At 44.8% G+C, this 22,476-nt stretch overlaps 1 protein-coding gene across 2 annotated transcripts in view; it reads left to right on the top strand.

Annotated features, from left to right (window-relative positions):
• The window catches only part of SLC12A3 (solute carrier family 12 member 3), a 297,158-nt gene that overhangs the window by 236,292 nt on the left and 38,390 nt on the right, over positions 1 to 22,476 (top strand). For both annotated transcript variants that reach the window (XM_085637358.1, XM_085637357.1), the window contains exons 21-23: positions 2,620 to 2,721; positions 8,366 to 8,477; positions 20,389 to 20,475. In XM_085637358.1, the coding sequence (XP_085493484.1) occupies positions 2,620 to 2,721; positions 8,366 to 8,477; positions 20,389 to 20,475 (301 nt within the window). The remainder of the gene's footprint in view (positions 1 to 2,619; positions 2,722 to 8,365; positions 8,478 to 20,388; positions 20,476 to 22,476) is intronic.

The raw sequence follows: 22,476 nt of genomic DNA, 5'->3' as shown, positions 1-22,476 counted from the left end.
CTTGTGTGTGTCCTTGCGTTCGTCCGTCCCTCCCTCTGACCGCCCAACCATCCATCCGACCGTCCATCCATCCATCCACCCACCACCCAGTCATCCATCCAGACACCATCTGGGCATCAGTTATATTTCCAATGTGTCAGTCTGTTTGGTTATCTTGCTGATTTTCTCTGAACTATCCATCTTTACTTATCGGAAAGCACAATTTAGGCAGAATATCAAATCCAAATTTGCATCATCGTCTCAATAATTTAAATTGACTTTTTTACAAAACCAAAGTAATGTTTTCATAGAACAAACCTGCACCGTAGCTCATAATTAGAAATCTTCCAGGGTAAACGATCCTGTGCCAGCTCTTGGGCTCTTAGATGATAACTACTCTCATTCTCATGGCCAGGCTTTTCCCTCAAATCCTTGAGATCACAAGGACCATTTACCAATATCAAGATCTTCAATATGAATAGGTACTTAGTCTGTGATGGAATTATGGCATCCCATGCCCCCTCTCTTCCCAGGGAAACCAAGTCGAGCAATACAGGATTAGCTGAAGGAAGCGGTGTAGAGGTTGAGACCATACACATTATAAAAGCCTCCGTCCTAACAGTGGCGTAGCAAGGTCAGGAGGTACCCGGTGCGGAGGATTTCTTGTAACGACCGGTTTGATAAAATGGCAAAAATATGTGTTTAAAACACATATTTTTGCCATTTTGTCCCCCCCCTCAGTGATGACACCCGGGGCGGGCTGCTCCCACCGCACCTCCCTTCCTACGCCAATGTATACTAATAATAAACACAGAATTTCCTCCCGCAGTTTTTATGTTGTATAAAAAGAACGACTCTTCGATTACACCTTATATTTGTACAAATGTGTACGGTAAGAGTTGGAATCAAACACTATAAATCACACAAATTGAAAAAGCTACAAAATGTCGAAGCACACAACGGTACCAATTCAAGGAGCCCACTTTACACACAATGTACGTGGTTTGTGATCACTAACTGACCTTCAGATATGTGCTGTTCATTACTATTTGAGAGAAGGGATGAACAATATCTTCCTCAAAGTTGCTGTTGACAACAGGTCAAATGCTTCACACTTTGGGGGGGCACCTATTTTGAAACCAAAGAGGTCAATGGCAGTTTTCTTCAGTGACCCCCAGGGGAAATTGGGTTGTGGCTCCCAGGGGAGCACAAAAAAAGGCCACATAGGTCTACTTTGAGGTTTTGGATCTGGCTTGCTCGCAAGCCTGTGGGTGCTGCTGGGCTCAGAAGAGCACAGCAGGATTTCTGGACCCCTGGGGTCTGATTCACAAAGGGCCTCCGCACTCGTGGTGGCAGCCGCCCGGGTCTGTGAGCAAGGAGACGGCTGTCTCCAAAACTTGTAGGGAGTTTGGCGTGTTGTAACATTCGATAAATCATTGTAACAGAATTGGAAACTTGTGGATTGCTTGTGCTCTATGTGGCACTGACTATTGGATTGATATATAAATATATGTATGTGTGTGTGTGTTTTATATGGCACAAACAAAGTCCAAGGACACAATAGCACCTTACATTTTTTGGGGGAGTTTTATATGGTGTGGACCCGAAGGTATCAGAGCGCTTTACATGAGCACCAGTTGCGTTATAGACGGACAAATGAATTTTTGTGGGTCACGAGGAGATTAAGCGATTTGCCCAGAAACACAGGATGTTGAGCTTCCATGCCAATGCCTCGACCCGGTTCTCCAGGTCCGAGGCCGGACGCTCGGGCCGCAAGGCCACATCCTCTCCCCTACATGAGCACCAGATTACATTACACAAGGCAAGCTTGATTTTATTTCAAGAACAGGAGATTGAGAGATTTGCCCAGACTCAAAAGATGTTGAGTAAACACCAGGGCCTGAGCGTGGTTCCCCAGATCCAAAGTCATCTGCTCTGGCCGTTAGGCCACATCCATATTTCTCAACTTATGCGTGGAAGTCATAGACAAGTGGAATGGTTGTGTATGGTCACGTATAGTGAGCACATTCTCTGTTGACATTGCTTTGTGAAATAAAAGAAATAGCAGCAATAAATACTGGAAAGTTCACTCGGAGTCTTGTTCGGGAATGCTTGCAAGAGTTTGTATTAAAACTCGACTTAAGTCCGCAAAAATGGGGGAAGGTTTGGGGTGCCTGGAACAAGTACAGGGGCTTTATATGTGAACCACCGGAGTTGCCGAATGAGGATATTTCCATCTGGAGGGGGTGAGGCGCTATCTGGGGGTCCGTACGTGAGCTCTGACCAATATTCTGATGTAACAGTGTTATGAGCGTTGACATCTGATAATGTACCACCAGACTGCATTTGTATAGATATTCCTGTGATTGTGCTCTGCCCTAACTTTACTAATAATAAAAACAATGTAAAAAAAAAAAACTCGACTTAAGGACGTTGTTCAGCACCTTTGCACTGCTGCGCAAACAGGGCTAATCATATTAAATATTACATATAGACCAAGACTTTCACAACCACCATAAATCCGTTTGGGAAATGCTGGTCTAACAGAACAGGGGTGTAACTGAGGGTGAACAGCCTTTAAGGCTACTCGGCGAGGTTCAAAGTATCCAAGACTGAAACTCTTAATGTGTCTCTTCACAGTAGACCCCGAAGCCCTGACTGCTGAACAACAAGCAAACACCATTTTCCAGACTGATCAAGGCAAAAAGACCATTGACATCTACTGGCTCTTTGATGATGGAGGTAAGGCTGCAGTTCACCACATGGAGGATTTCTAATGGTTACTCTACATTGGCATGAGCTCTCAAAAACAATCTCCATCGACTATGCATTTTCACAGCTCTCACTCTTTCTAGGATTAACAAGGTGTGTGGCCATGTCTTCAGATGAAAGAATGCTGGATTTATTGAGCAGCTATACCTTTTATCTAACCAACACAAAAGGTAGTGCTTGAAAAGTACTTTAGGTTCAAAGGTCAGACTCCTTCCCCTGCTGCTGAAAGTACTTTAGGTTTAGAGGCCAGGTTCCTCCCCTTGCTGCTGGCACTGTAGGTTTAAAGGTCAGGTCCCTTCCCCTGCTGCTGATAATGTATGTTTGTTTAAAGGCCATATTCCTTCCTCTGCTGCTGGAACCCATGGGTGTTCTGTTCTGAAAAGTGTATGTTTCCAAATGCTAATGTGCAACTCTATCTTTGTACTCGTTGTGTCAGTCAAATAAGATGCAATGCTACCTACCACTTACATGAAAATACCCAAGCCACATGTTTATTTACGATTAACACCTCAATCAAAAGTGGACGCAGCAAAAGAAAATACAAGCTCAAAATTGCAAAAAGCTATCAAATGTGGCAAATGAGTTCACCTCTTTCAAGAGGGACATTTATGTTTTACTTTAGTGCTGTCACAGTTCCCAGGAGCGATGTTTCTATGGAGAGTGAAATAATACATGTTTCTACAAAAAAAGCAGAACACACAGCATGCAGATAATTGTGCCACGGAAAAAGCAGGGCATACCAGCTAAAGTGAGCACAAATTATGAAATAATGTGCACCTTGACCTGTACCCCAGACCAGCAGAAATAATTGAAGAACAGTTTTAAAAACTGTACAAGGACAAAGTGTGCAACTGTGTTCCTGTGCCAGGTAATAGCCGACCAGACTCTTTATGTGAGAAAATAAAATACCATTTAAATGCGTGCAATTTTCTTGAGTGCAACCATCATATATCTGGGCATGTCCATGTTCTCCACTCCCCAGTAGTCCCAGACACCCCCCGTAGGTTCACCAATCCAGCAAGAGGCGGGAAGAGCCATCCACCATCTCAGAGCTCTCTTCTGCAAATTGAACATAGAAACTTTTAAAGCTGTTTTTCACTTGTGTCTGGAAGCATATACTGATACAACATGCTGCTTTTTGAACAGGCTGAATTATTATTTAGGAAATGTAGGTATATTCTTAAACAGTCAAAATAACGAATGATGGTTGTTTGCACTTTGTGATCTAACATTTGTTGGGAAACCGGGAAAGTTTGCTACTTTCAGCACATAGCCTTCAAGGGTGGTGATGGGTCTATGCTCAACCCCGTGCCAGATGGAGAAATTGAAAGATGGGGTTCAACAAACATATAGAAGCAAATATGGGCACAGGGAGACAGTGTGTTTGCCAGGTACAGAGACCTCTCAGATCACATGCACTTAAAGGCTGATCTTGGCCAACCCTTCTTCAACTGTTGGTAAGCATTCTAGAGACTTCTTGGCACTCCCTGTTGGTGTCTAACAACCTGTTGGGCTTGCTGGGAGCTTGCAAGCACTACCAGGGGCTACAGAAGGGCAAGAAGTCAGCAGAGCTTCTGTAGTGCATCAGGCTGACCCCTAGCCTTGAGCAAATGTACAGCATAAAACCTTGCATTCAGGAAACACTGCAGCAGGGTCCATGCAACTTTGAGTTGCTGGAGATCTTCCAAGCTCTCGAATGGGACTCCAACTTGTATTCATGACCTTACACAGTTCGGCAGTAGCGCACTGCTAATCCTTTTAAGCTCATTCAGGTTGCATTTTTTAGCTATGTCTCACTTTAAAGCATCTTGGATGTGTGGTTGTGTTTTAAGCTTCTCCTTGGAAAGTGATTTTTTTATGCCACACTATGACTTAATTTGGCAGTTTTAAAATTTACTTTGGCAGTCACTTGGCTAACATTATTTTACAAAGCCTTCTAACCATTCAATTGATCCTGTCCCTAGCGACATTGCAGTTCACTTTTACATCTACACACTTCCCTACTGGACTAGCCTTGCTAACCCTCAACCAAGGCTCCCTTCCTGTTGCCCTCAAAACAGGTCAGGTTACCCCACTTCTAAAGAAACCTTCTGCTGATGTGAAGGGCATTAACAACTTCTGCCCTATCACCAACCTCCATTTCCTTTCTAAAATCACAGAAAATTTTGCAGTGTAACAGCTGTCTCAGCATATCAAGGACAACAACCTTCTTGAGGAATTCCAATCCGGCTTCAATCTAGGCTGCGGCACTGAAACAGCCCTACTATAAGTTATCGATGATGCCCTGCGGGTACTCGACTCAGGCAATTCCTGTCTCCTGATCCTTCTGGATCTGTCTGCTTCCTTTGACACTGTTAACCATAAAACTCTTCTGAACATATTAAAATAAAGAATGGGCTTTGAAGGCACAGTGCTGAAATGGTTTGAATCATACCTCTCAGGTATATCTCAGATGATCAAAATAGCAAACTGCCTGACTACATCACAGGCTGTGGATCAACGCATCCCTCAAAATTTGATCCTTTCGCTCACCTTCTTCAATCTTTACACGGAACTGCTGGGATACCTTCTAAAAATGTCCGGATCCATTATCACCTCAATGCTGATGACACTCAACTCTACCTAAAGGTGTCATCTGCACACATTTCATTCTTCAACACCACCCTCAACTCCATCCAAGATTGGATAACATCTCATCATCTAATTCGAAATCGCTCAAAAACTGAATTCCTTCTTCTCTCTACCTCAAACTTTCCCCCTCCTGTTCAATCATAGATGGATAATCTGAACATTCTTAACAACAAACCCACTATTGTTGATAGCATCAAATGCCTAGGTGTCATCCTAGACAAAAGACTCAACTTACATTCCTAAACCAACACCATGGCCAGGAACACACTCTACCAACTACCAAGTTTCATTCCAGAGCAAGACCTGAAAACTCTGCTCCTATCTTTGGTTTTTTCCAGACTGGACAACTGCAACTCTCTCTTTGCTGGCCTCCCCAAATCACACCTATCCCATCTAAAATCCATACTTCATTCACCGGCACGTTTTATCTATGGAGCCAAAAGAAATGATCATACCACACCTATACTGATTTCTCTTCGCTGGCTTCCCATTGAAGCCAGGTCAATGTACAAGACTGCCTGCATCACCCATAAAGCCTACACACCTCCATTCCTCGCTACCTGGCCAACAAACTCAAAATATTGGGCGGCTCTAAACCTTCTCACAATGATGACAGTTTTTGGCTCGAAACTCCAACTTTCAAAAAGGAACGACTCATGGTGCAATCCTTCTCAGGCAGTGCGACTAGAATTAAGAACTCGTTTCCTCCAATCTTTCGGACCACCACCTCCTTCCACACTTTCAAAACAGAGCATAAAACTCTTCTCTTCCAAAGACAATTCTATGATTAATTCACCTCATCCCAGTTCCTGACCCTCACTGCCACATGTCACTCATGAGTGCTCAATTTTTGTAAAGATGTGTTCTGTACTTGTATCACCTTATTCGTGCCACCTTTTAGTATCTTATAATCTTGAATGTATCTGTAACTTGTTATTATGTAACTTTCACCATGCGGACCTATAAGTAGTTGCACCTACTTCCATGCTACTCCCATACCTTATGTAATTTACTTCGTTCTTTTGTAAAGTGCTCAGGGTAAAGCTCAAACTATATAAAAATGCATAAATAAATACGTTTTAGGCACCCTGGAGCCAAGAAACCTTGCTGGGCATTCATAGCATCTTTTTCAATAACATTAGATTGAGCATAGCCTTTAGTCATCCAGAAGATATCATTTTAGTTTTTTGTAAAAGTGCTGTTAGCTGTAAGGTTTATAATTATAATATTTGCCGTTTTGAGTGGAACACTTTAAATTTGAAAATATACTTGAATTTATCAGATAGCAATACAAGCTGGGATTCAAATTGTCTATCAATGGAAGGTTTTATGCTGGTTGTATTATTTAGAATACACCTTGCCATCTTCGGCCTGCGGTTTTGTGTTTTACTCATGGTTGGTCATGTGGGCATGTTATTCACTTGTGTCTTTTGTAGGATGATTGCACTGTAACCTCATTTTTAGATGATATAACCTATCTCAGTGTTGATGTTTTTCTCCTGCAAGATGAGGATCAAAACTACTACAGACTGGGATTTCTCTTAGGTGTCTACCAATAGTTTTTGTTGCCCACATTGAATTGAATTGAATTTACATTTATAGAGCACATGGCTACCGGAAGACCTCCCAGCGCTAGGAGAGATCTCATCACATTACAGCAGTTAGATGTTAAGGGAACAGGAAGGTCTTAAGGAGTTTCCGGAAGGATAAATAGTTGTCCACCAAACGGATAGGATTGGGTAGCTGATTCCAACATTTCGTTGCATTGTATGAAAACATGCACCCCACACCGAGCTCTATTTATCCTGGGAACAACAGCCAGATGTTTATTCCCTGAACGCAAGGACCTATTGGGACAGTAGGAAGAGATGATGGATTGGAGAATCGGTGGACCCTTGCACCATAAAGTCTTATGGGCAATGCACAGAGCTTTAAATTGGACTCTCTCCGTGACCGGGAGCCTATGGAGAGAGGCGATGGACGACCTTGCAGATTCCCAATTAGTGATCTGCATAAGAAGGCATGCTGCACAGTTTTGAACGGTCTGTAGTTTTTTTATCGTTGACCTCGGGGATCCTAAGTAAAGCATGCTGGCGTAGTCAAGCCAAGAAAGAATGAGGGCCTGCACCAACAGTCTCCTAGCAATGAAGGGCAGCAGGGGGAGGATTTTCCTTACCATCTTCAAGATCCCATAACCAGTACCTGCCACCTTCCGAGCTTGCTCATTAAAGTTTAAATTATGGTCCAGCCAAACACCAAGGCTTTTAATCTGATCTTTGGGGGACGTCATGATGTCCAGGCCCCCAGGTCAGAATGAGCAGGTGTTAAAGATGGGGGTTTTGCCCAGAAACATCAGCTCCGTTTTTGCCCCATTGAGTTTTAGAAAGGAGCCTTCCATCCATGCGGAGACCCTTTCCAAACATTCGGCCAAGTTGGTGTCCGAATAATTGGAATGTTTAAGGGAAACGATCAACTGTGTGTCGTCAGCATAGGTGACAATCTGGATGCCAAAAGGTTTAACCACAATGTCTACCTTTTGCATCATAGGAATATCTGTGGCAACCATTTAAATGCGTAGGACCAGCTTTCACAGCTGATTCCTAAGCAATATGAAGGCTGAGTAGTTAGCAGAGGTATACCACGAATTGCACCACTATGTTTTATTACTATGAGAGCTTTATATCTAGAGAAAGCAAATTGATCAGGTGCTGCTTACAAACTCCTGCTATGATATGAGTGCATAGCGGTGAATACTTTGGTGCCTTTTCAAAAGTAGAAAATGTCAATGTGTTGTGATTTAATGTTTCATAGCAATGTGTACACAAACTTCAATATAAGCACTCTCACCAGATTCAAAATAGCCTCTCCGACATTCAAGGAATGGGAAATTGTGCTGTGTGACAACTGATAACATATTTACAGAGTTTCAGCTCTTCAGCATATGAAATTGTATATAATCTAACACCTTTTTGTTCTCTGCCAGGTATGACCCTCCTGATTCCATACCTCCTCAGTCGTAAGAAGAGGTGGGGAAAGTGCAAAATCCGGGTATTCGTAGGTGGGCAGATCAACAGAATGGACGAGGAAAGGAAGGCGTAAGTGTCCACCCAAGAAGTGACAGTTCTGTGTAACTGTATCCCCTTCTTAATAAAAAACAAATGTATCACAGGATGATGAATTTACTGATGATCAAGAGCCTGATTCTTGTTGTGCATTGTATCAACTCACTCAGAAATACAATAAGTCAGTTACTTTGTAAATGCTTTTTTCAAGGATACTGGGATCTGGATTGGTGTAAGAAAAAATGCTGAGTCCACTCCCTAACTTACATTTTCTCTTGGTGAAATAAATTTATTTTTCTGTAGCATGAACCTATGTCGTATAGGGTATAAGCTCTCAGAAAAGGTTATTAAAGTGTTTCTGCTCCTCATCACCAGACTCTTCCATTACTGCCTATAAAGGTAGACAGACAGACAGACAGACAGACAGACACACACACACACACACACACGCACATGCACACTCAATCTCACTCAATCTCACTCACACTCACTCACTCACACTCACACTCACTCACTCACTCACTCACACTCACTCACTCACACTCACTCACTCACTCACACTCACTCACTCACTCACTCACTCACTCACTCACTCACTCACTCACACACACACACTCACTCACTCACTCTCTTTTTCTCTCTCTTAACATAAGGTTAAAGTGATGTTATAGTTAACAATTGTAATTATATCTTACTTTAGATTGGAAAAAACCTAGAAATTCTGGGGAAAAACCAAAGGGAACAATACTATTCTAGTTAGGTGAAAATTTCAGTGATAACATGATGTTTAAAGTAAAAAACACACTAACATTCACCAGTTATAATTATCTCTAGCAACTATAACTTGTGCCCTAAAGTAACTATAACTTGCACCCGTGCCATGCACAGTCTTGTCATCAGTGTTGTCATTTCATATGTTACAGTCATGTTATCAATGATGATCATGTCATGAGGGATGTAATGTGTGGGATACTTAGCAGTGTATGGCGAGGGTGCAAGTTATAGTTACTTTAGGGCACAAGTTATAGTTCCTAGAGATAAATATAACTGGTGAATTTCAGTGTTTATTTTAGTTTAAAATGTTGCATTTCTATCATAATTTTTCAGCCCGCAAAATGCAGTAATAAAATCAACCATAGGAGGGCCTTGCACTCTAGCCGAAGTGCATAGAACTTCTGTGCTTTTTGGGAATGTTCTTGGGTGCTAGTCCCATGTAACATAACGTAATGTGTGCGTTTGCCACACTGTGCTGCACATGTGTTGTTTTCTCGTGCTGCACATGTTCTTGGGTGCCAGTCCCATGCAACATTAGTCTTTACACTTCTTAGCTTATGGGGTATTACCCGCTTATCTTGGTCCCTTGCATGAGGGGTGGCGTATTTTGGGGGGGGGCATGCGGCCCCCCCTCTTCGAGCCCATATGGGCCCACCCCTTTCCCTGGGGCTGTTTTCTATTTTATGGTGAGTGGGCTGCACGGCCCCCCTTCCTGAGCCGCTAGTGGCCTTGGGGACCCCATCCAGATTTGCTTCTTGCACCCACATGCTGACTGGCTCAAGTTCTCCGCCAACACTCATTTTTATATTGTTTCATTCTATATAATTTTTAATATTTTGGGCATTAAAGGACAAAATAAGTTTACGCTCAGTGCATTTGGCACCTTTCGGGTGCTTCATCAGTGACATGATTATGTAATGACCTTGTTAGACTAGTCAGCCTTAGGGTTGTCTTCCCCCAACATTTTGCTTTCCTTCTCCATTTTTGCTGGTCTTAGGACTCTGAGCACTTCACCACTGCTAACCAGTTCTAAAGTGCATGTGCTCACTCCTTGAAACATAGTAACATTGGCGTATACCCAATTGGCATATTTAATGTACTTATAAGTCCCTGGGAAAGGGGTACTATGTGTTCCCAGGACCTATAAATGAAATGCTACTAGTGGGTCTGCAGCACTAATTGGGCCACCTACCTAAGTAGCCCATTAAACATGCCTTAGGCCTGCCATTGCAGCCTAAATATATAGTTTTTAAGACTGCCATATTGACCTGGAAAAATAAGCCTTTTGTCAGGCCCAATCCTTACTTTTTAAAACATATAAGTCTCCCCTAGGGGTGGCCCTGGATAGCCCAAAGGGCAGGGGTCAGTGTATTTAAAATGTTAGACATGTACTTTTAAGTTTTACATGTCCTGGCAATGGAAAAACTCCTACATTTGTTTCATTATCGCAAGGTCTACCTCTTCCATAGACTAACATTGGAGTTACCTTATTACATTTAAAAAGCTGCACTTTCCAAATGGGAGCAGGTTCCCTGTTCATGTTTGGTGTCTTTGGAATTGTAATGAAAAATCCTAACTTGTGATGAAGTAAGATTTTAAATTTCAGTTTTTAAAATGCCACATTTAGAAAGTTTTAGTTTCCTGCCATAGCCTTGTAGTGCATGTAGCCTGTACTGGGGGTCACATGACTGGGTGTAGCTGACAGTTGAGCTTTGTGTATTCCTCTTAGACAGCCACACACAACAGCGAGCTTAGATGTGCCATCAGTGGCAGGATGGGAGCGAGGACCTAGGCACAGCCCCACCTACACTTGAAAAGGCTATGTTCTGCCTCCACACAAAGGGCTGCATATCCCCTGTAGTTAGACTAGATCCAGGACAGGAAAGGCAGGATGCCTGGGGACTTCAAAGGGAAACTTTTAGAAGCTTCTCCCCAACCTCAAAGGCACAACTGGGTATAAATACTGGACCGCATACACCATGATTGGAGTACACTTCTGGACCTCTGGATACTCTGCCAGGAAGAAGGACTGCTGTGCTGCTAAAGGGTTGCCACTCTGCTGAACTGCTGCCCTGCCAGAGAACCGCCTTGCTGTGCTGAACTGCAGCCCTTTTGCCTGGGTGACAAGGAATGGACCTGCATTTCAGACCACTTCAAACCTCACCTTAAGGTCACAGTGTGGCCTCGCAGAGACGAATAGAACCAACTCCACAGTCCCTTTCCTCTTATTTGTAATGTGTCTCAACTGGACAAGGAAGAAGGCTAGGGCACGGGGGGGGGGGGTCCTGAAGTTTCTTGAGTAATATTCTTTCAAGGAGCGTGTGGCAGCACCTTAAAGAGAGAAGGACAAGGTCAGGAACTATGGAAGCATATAGGCTTCCCGTGGAGTCCTACCCACCCCTAGTTTCTGATGTCTACCTGCAAAGGAGGGACACGTTTAGGGTGAATGGTTGATTACAGGTTGAGGCAACAGAGGAAACAAGTGTCTTAAACCACTCAGAATGAAGAATCCTATAATTTAAATAAACACCTGTTTAATGGTATGATGATATGCTGTGTCCATGCGCACACACGCACACCTTCAACACCGTGAGAGAGCAACATAAGAGTAGTATCACATAATCCAGGAAACCACAAGATAGATACTGTTAGCTTCACTGAGTGTCTCCTCCTGTTGTTGTGTGCTCTGTGTGCTTTTGGAACTCGGAAAAGTAATATGGATGAATCAAAATCAGAAAAGGAAGAGGCGCTCCATGCGCATGTTTATATATCTAAGATAGCACTCCAAGCGCGGGTCACATGAGCAAAAGAAAGTGCTCCCTGCACGTACTAGATTAGCCAAAAGGATGCACTTCAGACACATGCTACCAATACCTAGGTAAGCGCGCCAAGCACGAGTAGACAACTACCCAAATACAACACTCAAAGCATGGTTGTCAATGCTCAAAATCAAGTACTTGAAGAGTGGGTGTCAATATTCAAAATCAAGAGCTCCCAGCACGGGTGTACAAAACCAAAATCGAGCTCTCCATGTGCAGGTGTACAGAACCAAAATCAAGCACTCCAAGTATGGGTGAAATTAACCATAATTAAGCACTCCAAGCACAGGTGTCAATTACCCCATTAAGCACTCCAAGTGCTCTTACTCACAGTGAGGAGACTGGAGAGCAGTTCCTTGCTGCTACGCACTCCGAGCGCATGTGAAGAAGGTAGCCGGGAGTTAAACAGAATGCGTCTGGTAAATTGCCGCCAAAGTGATACCTCTGAAAACAGAGCGAGTGCTCTGTACAAGACGTTTGCACCAGTGAACTTCCGAAATGTTCCCGGAGGGTGGAATCATGGCTTCCTGGATCCGGAACTCAAGACAAAGCAGCGTTAGGTCATTGGACATGGGTTTGAATACTCATACAACCCAGAAGTCCAATTAGACCTGCTGCAACCTTGCAAGTGGAGACAGTATGAAGGCTGCACTGCTAACCTCGCAGTGATTTTGGAAAGGCATGTTCCAGCATGCAGCCATGAGACAGGTCATCGATAAGGGAAGAAAAAACAAGAATGTTGACAAGTCCACCGCAAGTACACCACATTCATACCGTCTACTCTATTTGGAGGGAATCGGACGGGTTATAGCTCAGAACCAACACACTGCACCTCTTGAACCCAGAACCTCAGAGTGACTCCAAGGGCTGTGTGCTTGGCCTCCTGACTTGAGCCACGGAGAAAGAAGGTTCCAACAACCTGGTGCCAGCACCTGGACTCTGGCATCTGTGAGTATACCCTGCCAAGTGGTACCACTGCCATTCTGGACCCTTGGAAGTGGGCCCAAGGTGCTCTGCCAGCCCTGTGAATCCAGCGGAACTGACCCATCTCCTCTCCTGCATAGCGCCACCCTGAGCAGAACTAGTGCATCACCACTACTGCGTGTATTGGATCCGCCACAAAACCCTGCATCACATTGCAGCCCATTGCCATGGCGAAAGCTCCACTGCACGACGCATCCCCAGCACATGTCCTCGCATCCCTCGATGGCAGCCTCGACGATGATGCCGGACTCTACTTCGCAGCTTCGCAGCTCCTCTGAACTGATGCATCACCCTGTCTGTACGACACACCCTCACCGCCAGACTTCACATCACAAGCTCTTGTCAATGGGATCATTGACGCCGTTGCAGGACCTTGCGCCGCAGTCTTGCAACATATCTAAACCGATGCATCGTTTCAGCTCTGCATTGCATTTTCGACATGGATCCTCACAACGTTCTGCAAACCAGGACTTAAGATTTTCTCTGCAGTGGGCCTAACTGGGTCCCTTTAGCCGGCCTGCGCTCCATCGCAGTTGGCCTGAACTTGTGACTTTGTCTTGGTCTGGCGCGATCAGATATCCAAAGTTGGCGCTTTACGCCCTTTGGTGCTAGTTTCACTAAAATCTTAAAAATGTAATATCTCCAGTTCTACTAATTAACTTTTTGTCATTTTGGTCTTGGTTTATTTATTAAAAATACCCTATTTTTCTAACTCTGTTGTGGGCTCCTTCTGTGTTACTCTTTGAAATGTTGCAGAAATACTTTACACATTGCCTCTAAGTTAAGCTTGCCTGCTCTGTACCAAGCTACCCGAGATTTGAGCACAGGTTAATTTAAGGTTTGCTTATGACTTCATCCTGAGAAGAATTGTGGTTGTTGCTTGAGAAGGGTTTCACCTCCCTCAACCAACAGCCCAATTTCTTGCATTGGTGTTCAGCGGTGAGGATTTGGACTTGTGTTTGTGCAGTGCCTTACAGTAATTTTGTGTTCTAAGACCACCCCACATAGATAATGTAAGACCATTTCAAGTTTTCAAATTCTCCCTGATTGGCTGTTTTCCCCAAATCTACTCTCCTTGCTACCTGACTGTATGTGACCATACATGCAGTGATGGAGTTTGAGCTGGCCAACTTGGAAAGTTATACTGTAGCTGAGCTCAAGCAGCTCTGCCAGGAAAGGGGGATCCCCACCAAGAAGCGTACCAAGACGTTGGAGGTGCTGAAAGCTCTGATGACCTGGTGGAAGGTCCACCAGTCACTGACAACCACAGAGGAGAAAGAGGATGAGGATGATGAGGAGGCGCAAGATCAGGATCTGGATATCAGCCCTGAAATCAGGTCTCCAGGGGAGAGGGAGTGCCTTTCCCCTGCATTGGAACTCCCTGCCAGAGCAGGAAGCAGTGTTTCATCACATGGCCTGTCCCCAGAGGAACTGGCGGAATGGAAGAATGATAGAGAGCTCCAACCACTGATGGCCAAGCTCAGGGGAGCGAGGAAATTTGCTTTAGAGCTTTTGGCTCATGAAAGGAGCCTTAAAGAGCCAGAACTGAGGGCAAAACATTGGGGAAAGACCACCCTTAAGCTGACCGGTCTAACAGACCAGTAAACAATAAAATGTTGAATGATAAATACAGGCGAGATGTATCACTCACAACACTGATAAGTTTCAAGCTCAGTGGTGGACTCTGTATGTTGAGAGACACATTGACATAAAGTACATCTTACAACGGTGTAATCGAAGTATTATGCTTGCGATGTGTGTGTAGAATACATATGGTGGGATATTCTCTGCACCAATTGAGAAGGTGAGACACTTACCATGACTGAATGCGTGACGTTTTACTCTCACATTCGAGTCTGGAGGACAAATGCTGGGGCTATAATATGTTTTGTACAAAAATCAAATGAGTACTGGGCTGTTTACATGGCACATCTCAGTTCAATAGCTCCTCCTGCTTTGGAGATGCTTCCTTAGATGCGATGGCATCAGTAATGGCATTAAGGATGTAACTTTTGGATTCATCGGTGAGGCTGTTGATACCATTAGAGATGATCAGGTGATCAGAGAACAGCCGAGCGGCCCCAGACAAAGCAGTTGCAAGTGGGAAGTGCAGTAGTATAAATACATTTTCAGTTCCTCATATCAGCAGTTGAAAAGCCTTCTCGTTTGCACTGCAGAGTGTCCAAGCTAAGGAAATGTCTGGCTGCAAGTGCAGAAAACCCCTTCCCTCCTTACTAGCTAAGATTATCCTGCCACATCATTTCCTCAATCTGTATTACCATTGGTGGGAAGCCCTGATTTGAATGCATATGAATAATATGAACAAGAAATAGCAACATACTTGTTCTGCAAAGTAGCAGCCTCCTCCCAGCCCCCTCTCCCCCTCTGATGCGGAGCCATCAGTCGCGGAAGAGCCCACACATTTACAAGGAGCTGTAGACGCACAGAGGCGTCGCTTCAATTGATGCACTAGGTGCAGTGGCACCGGGGCCCAGAGGCCTGCAGGGCCCACTAATCCCTGATTATTGTTGTATTTTGCAGTTCAAACAAAGGGCATAGGTCACATTTCCTTCTTTGCAGTAGGGTCCATGACACACTGGCTATGCCACTGTGGACGCAAAACACTATATTATGAGATTGCGATGAAATTACAATGAACTTGATATTGAAAGGCTGCTATAGTAGCATAGAGCAGCGGGACAGGTTGCTGAAAGAGAGGCCATTGCTGCCCACCCTCACGGGAGGCAGACATTTCTGGGACGTGAAATGATGCTCGGTTTGGTGTGGTCCAGTGGTGCGAGGAGAGGTGATGGGGAGAGGGGACACGCTCCAGGAGGCCCCCTCCGGCACTGTGCACAGGTGGCTGGCCCCTGGTCTGAGGGCTCCAAACTGGGCCCCAGGGGGGCCTCCATGTAGTTTTCAGGGGGGCTCCTCACGTTTTGTTAGTCCACTGGTGTGGTCCCCACACTGAGCACTCAATGTAGGGGCTTCCCTGGGACTGGCGGCTTTGGCAGCGGGATGCTGCTCCCTTGCAGAATATGTACACCGGTGCTCACAACCCAATGATGACATCCATCCAGATCAGTGCCTTCTCCCAAGGCGGTGCTTCTCTGCTCCATTCAGAAGCAAACGTAAGACGCTGTGAGGTGTAAGGCTGGGCAGAATCTTTTTTTTTAATTTCACGGCTAGAGGACGTAACAGTGAGGGTAATTGATTCTGCTGTTTTCACCTCCACCCGCCACTGACCGGAAAAAGGAGAAACGCAGATGAATTGCCCTGCGGAGCAGGAAGGTCTCGTTCCTCACAATGAGGAATTCTTGTTCAGTCCAACCCTGCCAGGCTGCACCCAATCTAATCACAGTGATGGTAATTACGTCAAGTTAAGTGCTCACCAAAGTGCCTTTCCCATCAGGGGAGTCTGTGTTTGGGACTTTCCTGCGGGAGTGCCAGAAGGACCCTGAAGGCAGGTGGGGCACGCAGACTTCCCTGCTAGGGATGTTACTTTGAAGCCATTGGTCCAGGCAGCATGCGCTTAGCATTACTATAAATACATTGTCCCTCCCTTTTTTCCTTAGAGTTGTATATAGCGCGAACAAGACCCGAGACATCGGGTATCAGAGCGCTTTACGCGAGCACCAGTTGCGTTACAGACTGACACATTCATTTTTGGTAGGCACGGGGAGATAGAGATTTGCCGAGAATCACAGCAGGCCCGGTTCTAGCGGGTGGGCCACGCCCACCCAAACATGAGCCTGGCCCAAACATGAGCCTTGGCCCTGGCAGTGACAGCACGAAGGCCAATAGAAAATGGTCACTGTAATTTAAAACGTTCCTTCGAACGAGGTTTTTCGTCCTGGGAGTTGCATGATTGGGCCTGGACTCTTCCTCACAGGCAGCCCCAATCATGCATCTCCTTTTAAAAAGGTGGGCTGTATCCTTTCTTTGGCACGGCTAACCTTTGCCTACTGTCCTGCTTCGTGGATATTTCCTTTGCTATTCCACGCTAGAGAAAAGAAGTTTGTTTGTCCTGATTCACCTTTCCTGGCCCCCGCAGCTGCTTATCAGAGAGGCTGCGACATAGAGTTTTTAAAATCAGGGAAGGCGCAGCAAGACGCATACTTCGTGTATGCTTCATTTAAACATTTTTTTATCATTATCAAGGTCGGCTCGCCAGGGATGCAAGACAATAAAAAAATGTCCAGATACCTCTGGTGATTTATGAACCTGCTGGAGAGCAATCATTTATCTGTTGATAGTTTTGAAATGCAGATGAACTGTATTTTATGTGCCTAGCTCGGTGGGTTACTGCCTTTGTCACAAAGATCCTTTTGTTATTTGCAGTTTAGAAGTTAAAATCCTTACATAAGCAAGTGATCTATAAACTGTCATCAAAGAGCTGCATACAAACCTGTATGGTATAGATTACTTTGTGTGTGTGTGTGTGTTGCCATATAGTTAGAACTTCCCCACTCTATCATTATTCTATTGTTGCAAAAAAGAGTGTGTTTGGGCAGATATACATTTTTATCAGTAAAGCCAACCCCCAAGCACTGGGTTACGCTCTAAAGCCTGAGTTTGTGTTTCTCCAGACCAAACACTCTTAAAATATTCCGCCCACCAGTATGGATGACATGTGATTCCTACACCTTGTAATCCTCATTGGCTTATGTGATTATGTGATTCATTGTCTTTGAATAATGTGTGTGTGATGTAAAGTACTCTGACACCCTACACTGATATGAGTACCCAGTGCTTGAAATGGAAAAATAAAAGTGCAGGTAACCTGTACCAGAGTACCTGCTTGTTTCTGAGAATTGCCGGTACTCTCCAATTAAAAGTATAGCATTTCTCTTGAGAAGTGCCGGTATTCTCCTTCTCAAAATGCAAAAGTGCCGGGACTCCTTACCGGACAGTACCGGCCCATTTAAAGCACTGTGAGTAGCGCTATACAACACAACAAATGAAATGCATATGAGAGAGTGGCTACGGAGAGATGAGGGGCGCTAGTGGAGGGTGGCAGTGAGGGAATCTGAGAAGGAGGTCAATAGAGGGAGGGGCTATGGAGCAATGAGGGGCACTGGTGGAGGGTGGCAGTGAGGGAATCTGAGAAGGTGGTCAATAGAGGGAGGGGCTATGGAGCAATGAGGGGCACTGGTGGAGGGTGGCAGTGAGGGTGTCCGAGGAGGAGGTGAAGAAGAAGGGGGGTACAGAGGGATTAGGTGCACTGGTGGAGGGTGGTAGTGAGGGAGTCTGAGGAGGAGGTCATGAGGGGGAGGGGCTATGGAGAGATGAGGGGCACTGGTGGAGCATTGCAGTGAGGGAATCCGAGGAAGAGGTCTTGAGGGATAGGGGCTATGGAGAGATGAGGGGCACTGTTGGAAGGTGGCAGTGAGGGAATCCGAGGGGGAGGTCATGGGGGGGTGCTACGGAGGGATGAGAGTGTTAGTGAGGGAGTCTGAGGAGAGGCTACGGAGAGATGAAGGGCACTGTTGGAGGGTGGTAGTAAAAATATCTACGGAGAAAGAGGTCATTGGTGTGGCGCCATAAATGACTTTCACACCAGCGCTAAAGCCGGCCCGGTCATGGCCTTTCTGTTTTTGTTTATTTAATTAGCAGTCGGGTCATTAGGGCAACTGTGGAACATATTTTAAAGTGCGTGCTAATTATATTTACTGCCATATTCAATGTTTTAAGATTGAAAGTGATTTTACTAATGTTTTTTACCGGGAATAATGTAAGTGGAGCCGGATGGTGGCTGATATGGGGCTGGGGCCCAAGGTCGGCTGTGAGATACAGTGCACTGGAGAGGGGTGGTAGAAAAGTGGATAATCAGGCCTGGAAGTGAGTGCACTGCAGATTCCTGGGTCCGGTGAAAGGAGGTATGAAGAGGGATTCTCCCTGAAGGCTCGCACAAAGGGAGCCCGAGAAGTGTCACTTGCCTGATTCTCCCACCTCAGAAACCTCCTCTTCCCATCAAAGGGACATTACATGGAAAAAAACACTTTTTGAGAGTGATAAGATCTATAAAGAGATTAGGAGAAGAGTGTGTTTTACTGGGCTTGTAAGACTAAGGATATAAAAGAGGGCCCTGAAGCAGGCCTGACTAGACATATAAGAGACAAATCGGGCCCGCAGTGGCCCACCTGAATGCCCCCTTGGCCCACCCAAATAAAAATTCCTGGAGCCGGGCCTGAATCACAGGATCTTGAGTGCCGTTGCCGAGACTCGAACCGGGTTCCCCAGCTTCAAGGGCGACCGCTCTAGCCATTAGGCGCCATCCTCAAGTTCTAAGAGCAACTTTGAGCAATTTTTCTGTCTATTGAGCAGTGGATCAGTCCCACTTTCACTCCTTCAGCGGGAAAAACCCAACCTTTGTGTGTGTATCGCTTGGAAATTTCACCCACCTGTAGTCAGGCGAAGGTTCGAATGAACCCTGCAATCGGAAATGTGTTTACTGAAGGTATGTATGTAATGCGACATAATCACATGGGCAACGGAGAACTTCACAAAAAACTGCAGCGGTGCAACAGAGCGTGCACGCTGTTTGCACTATCGTGTTGCACTGATGCAAAGGAAAGAGGGGAGACTCACACACTGACGACGACCAGTTAAAAATTCTAGGACTACGCAAGCCTTAAATCAACAGGGGAAATGACCCCAAGGGCCCAGACTCCCTGAAGATTCACACCGAGGAAATGTTACTCGCTGGTGTCTAGAGAAGCTCTGAATATGCAAGGTGTCACAAACACTTTCAGATATGTTTGCCGAAGACTCATTAGTCAAGCAGAGAACACTGTTTAGTTTTAGAAAGCCCATACTGGCATTTGAAATTGCTTGGAAAGTGGCAGTAGTTATAAGTGGTGGGCACCGGCTTTAAATTTGGAGATTTATTTCATAATCAAAAAATGACCCCCCAGCAAGAGAAAAACATGAAAGGAAGAAAGATGGAGGAAGAGAAAGATAGGAATATAAGGATAAAGGGAGAATGTAGGAGCGGAAAAAGTGCCTGCAAGCGTGAGATAAAGAGACACAAAGTGTAGGGTGGCGAAAGAAATCAGCATGAGGTGGACTCAACACTGGGCAGCCTTGGCCTTCAGCATCCCTGGCATTTGACAGCGCTGATGGCAGACTCCGAAGAACAATTTTTGGCCCCTGTATTTAAGTTCTTAACAAGCTAAGCTCTGGTATTCCAATTAGCACCACCATTTTGAATCTTAGCCAATCGAAGCTTTAGTAAAACCATCATGCCCAATAAACCCCAAGATGGAAGCTTTGCTGTGCTGTAGAAGTAATTACGGACATGTGGGACCTCTATTAATAATTGTTATCTAAGTTGATGATCGTTTTTTTTCCTCTTTCTTTTTCAGGATTATTACTTTATTAAGTAAATTCAGACTCTCGTTTCACGAAGTCCATGTTCTCCCAGATATCAACCAAAAACCCCGCCCAGAACAGTAAGTGTTACAGTAATGTCTTAATATGGAAAGGCGTGCTTTGCTTGTTCTGTTTTCTATTTTTGTGTATTTATTTGTCAGGCTACCTCAAACAGAAATACAATGCAGAAGTTACTTCAAAGTTGTTCCTGGTGCTTTGTCAGTGTTTGGTAACAGCAAATATTAACAGACTAATACATAGTTTTCTTATTTGTACAGTGAAATTAGAGCTTTTCTCAGGATTTACCTAAGCACAGGTATCACAAATGCAGCCACGATGAAGATTATTCCACACACACAGAAAAGGCACATCCTGTCAACAGCAGTGAAATCTTCCCATACACACACAAAAGAGTTATTCAAGGCATAAGGGCTGCAAGCTTCTCAAACACAAAGAACTTGTACAATATGGGCAGGAGCAGTGCAAGCTTTCCCACACACACAGAAAGGTACAGCATCTCACACACAGTCATTATCATGGACGTCTCTAAAATGCTAGAGGTGGAAGGTTCATTAACCAGCCTTTGACCATCTCCTGCCCCATCCTCCTGCTTCTCAATTACATCACAGGACTGCTCATTGTCTGGCCCTGAGCTCTTCAAAAACCTTCTGTTTGCTGCAGGGGAAGAGAAAGGTGTGAAATCTACAGAAAGTAAACATGGCTCATAAGCCACTGCTTACAGCGCTTAATTTTAGCATGTGTTTGCTGGTGCTCTGCGCCTGCACTTATATCTCAAGATCAGCACTTTCTTAAAGTCCGGATGTATGACGTAACAACGCGAGTCATTACAACGCGTGCAGTTACATCGCGGTCGTTACAACGACTGTGATGTTACTACGCTATGCCATTACAACGCAAGTCTTTACATCGACTTGCGCTAGATGGCGTGCTAACATTAGAAAAGCGTAATTTACTATTCCAACTCCAGTCCACTTAACAGTAGGGAAGGTGTTGGGATAGTAAACTACACTATTTGTAATGTTAGCATGCCATCTAGCGCAAGTCGATGTAAAGACTTGCTTTGTAATGGCATCGCGTGGTTACATCGCGTTCGTTGTAAAAGTTTCGTTGTAATGGTAGTGCGTTGTAAAAGTTGCGTTGTAAAGGTTGTTTACCTTAAAGTCCACCACATGGTGGTGCTGTCTGTCTATTGTAGAGCACAGCGTCAGCAGAGATTTTAAAATTCAATATACATTAAAATTAACATAATAATACTAGTTCTTTCTGGACATTCCTAAAGGTGTGGGTGACATGGAATAGACCACATCATCAATTTGTTGGAGTGTGATGGTTAGTAGGTAAAAGTTAGTTGGCAAAGATGTCAGAGATAGTGGGCGGTACAACCTGCTGTGGCCTTCGCAGAAATAGCTTGGACCCGGAACTTTGTTTTGTTGAAAAATTAAGCATTGGCTGCTTACTCTCTGTTCCTGCTGCTTTCACAAGCTGTGAGAGCAGGGTTTGTAATGGCTGTGCCAGGCCTACCAAAGGGCCAGCTAGGACTAGCAGCTGTTATCACTGGTAACCCCCTAATTGACGTCCATGCACATGATTAATACATAATAGCCCGTGGAGACAAAATTCATGGCCAGACAGTGCCTCTTAAGGCTGAACAATCAGACAAGGTCCAACTTCCACCCACAGTCTTGTGTGCACAGCCAGAGCTTCAGTGTACACATTGCTGTGCAGGCCTGCCCGAGTCATTCAGGCAGCCATTTTTATTTTTTTATGTCTGCTTGACAGCGCAGTTGTCTGCAAACCTATTGTTACCAATTCTTTGAAATATACATAGAGTGAGCTTTGGCTCCATTTAGGCGCTCACTTCGAGACCTTACGAAACAGGGGGAGCAGTACCTGATCATGATGGTGGCTTGTCACGTGAGTCAGCTACCATGGACCAGCCAAGGAGGAAGGGTCACCAGCACTATTCAAGTGAGCAGCATCTGCAACAAACTGATGCAATACATAAATCCTTCAGGGTGGCTCATGTTCCACAGCATCTAAGCACAGTCTCCAGCCATGGC

Source organism: Triturus cristatus, chromosome 12 (assembly GCF_964204655.1).
Source record: "Triturus cristatus chromosome 12, aTriCri1.1, whole genome shotgun sequence".
NCBI classification, from domain to species: domain Eukaryota; kingdom Metazoa; phylum Chordata; class Amphibia; order Caudata; family Salamandridae; genus Triturus; species Triturus cristatus.
This window is presented reverse-complemented; position numbering and strand designations above follow the sequence as displayed.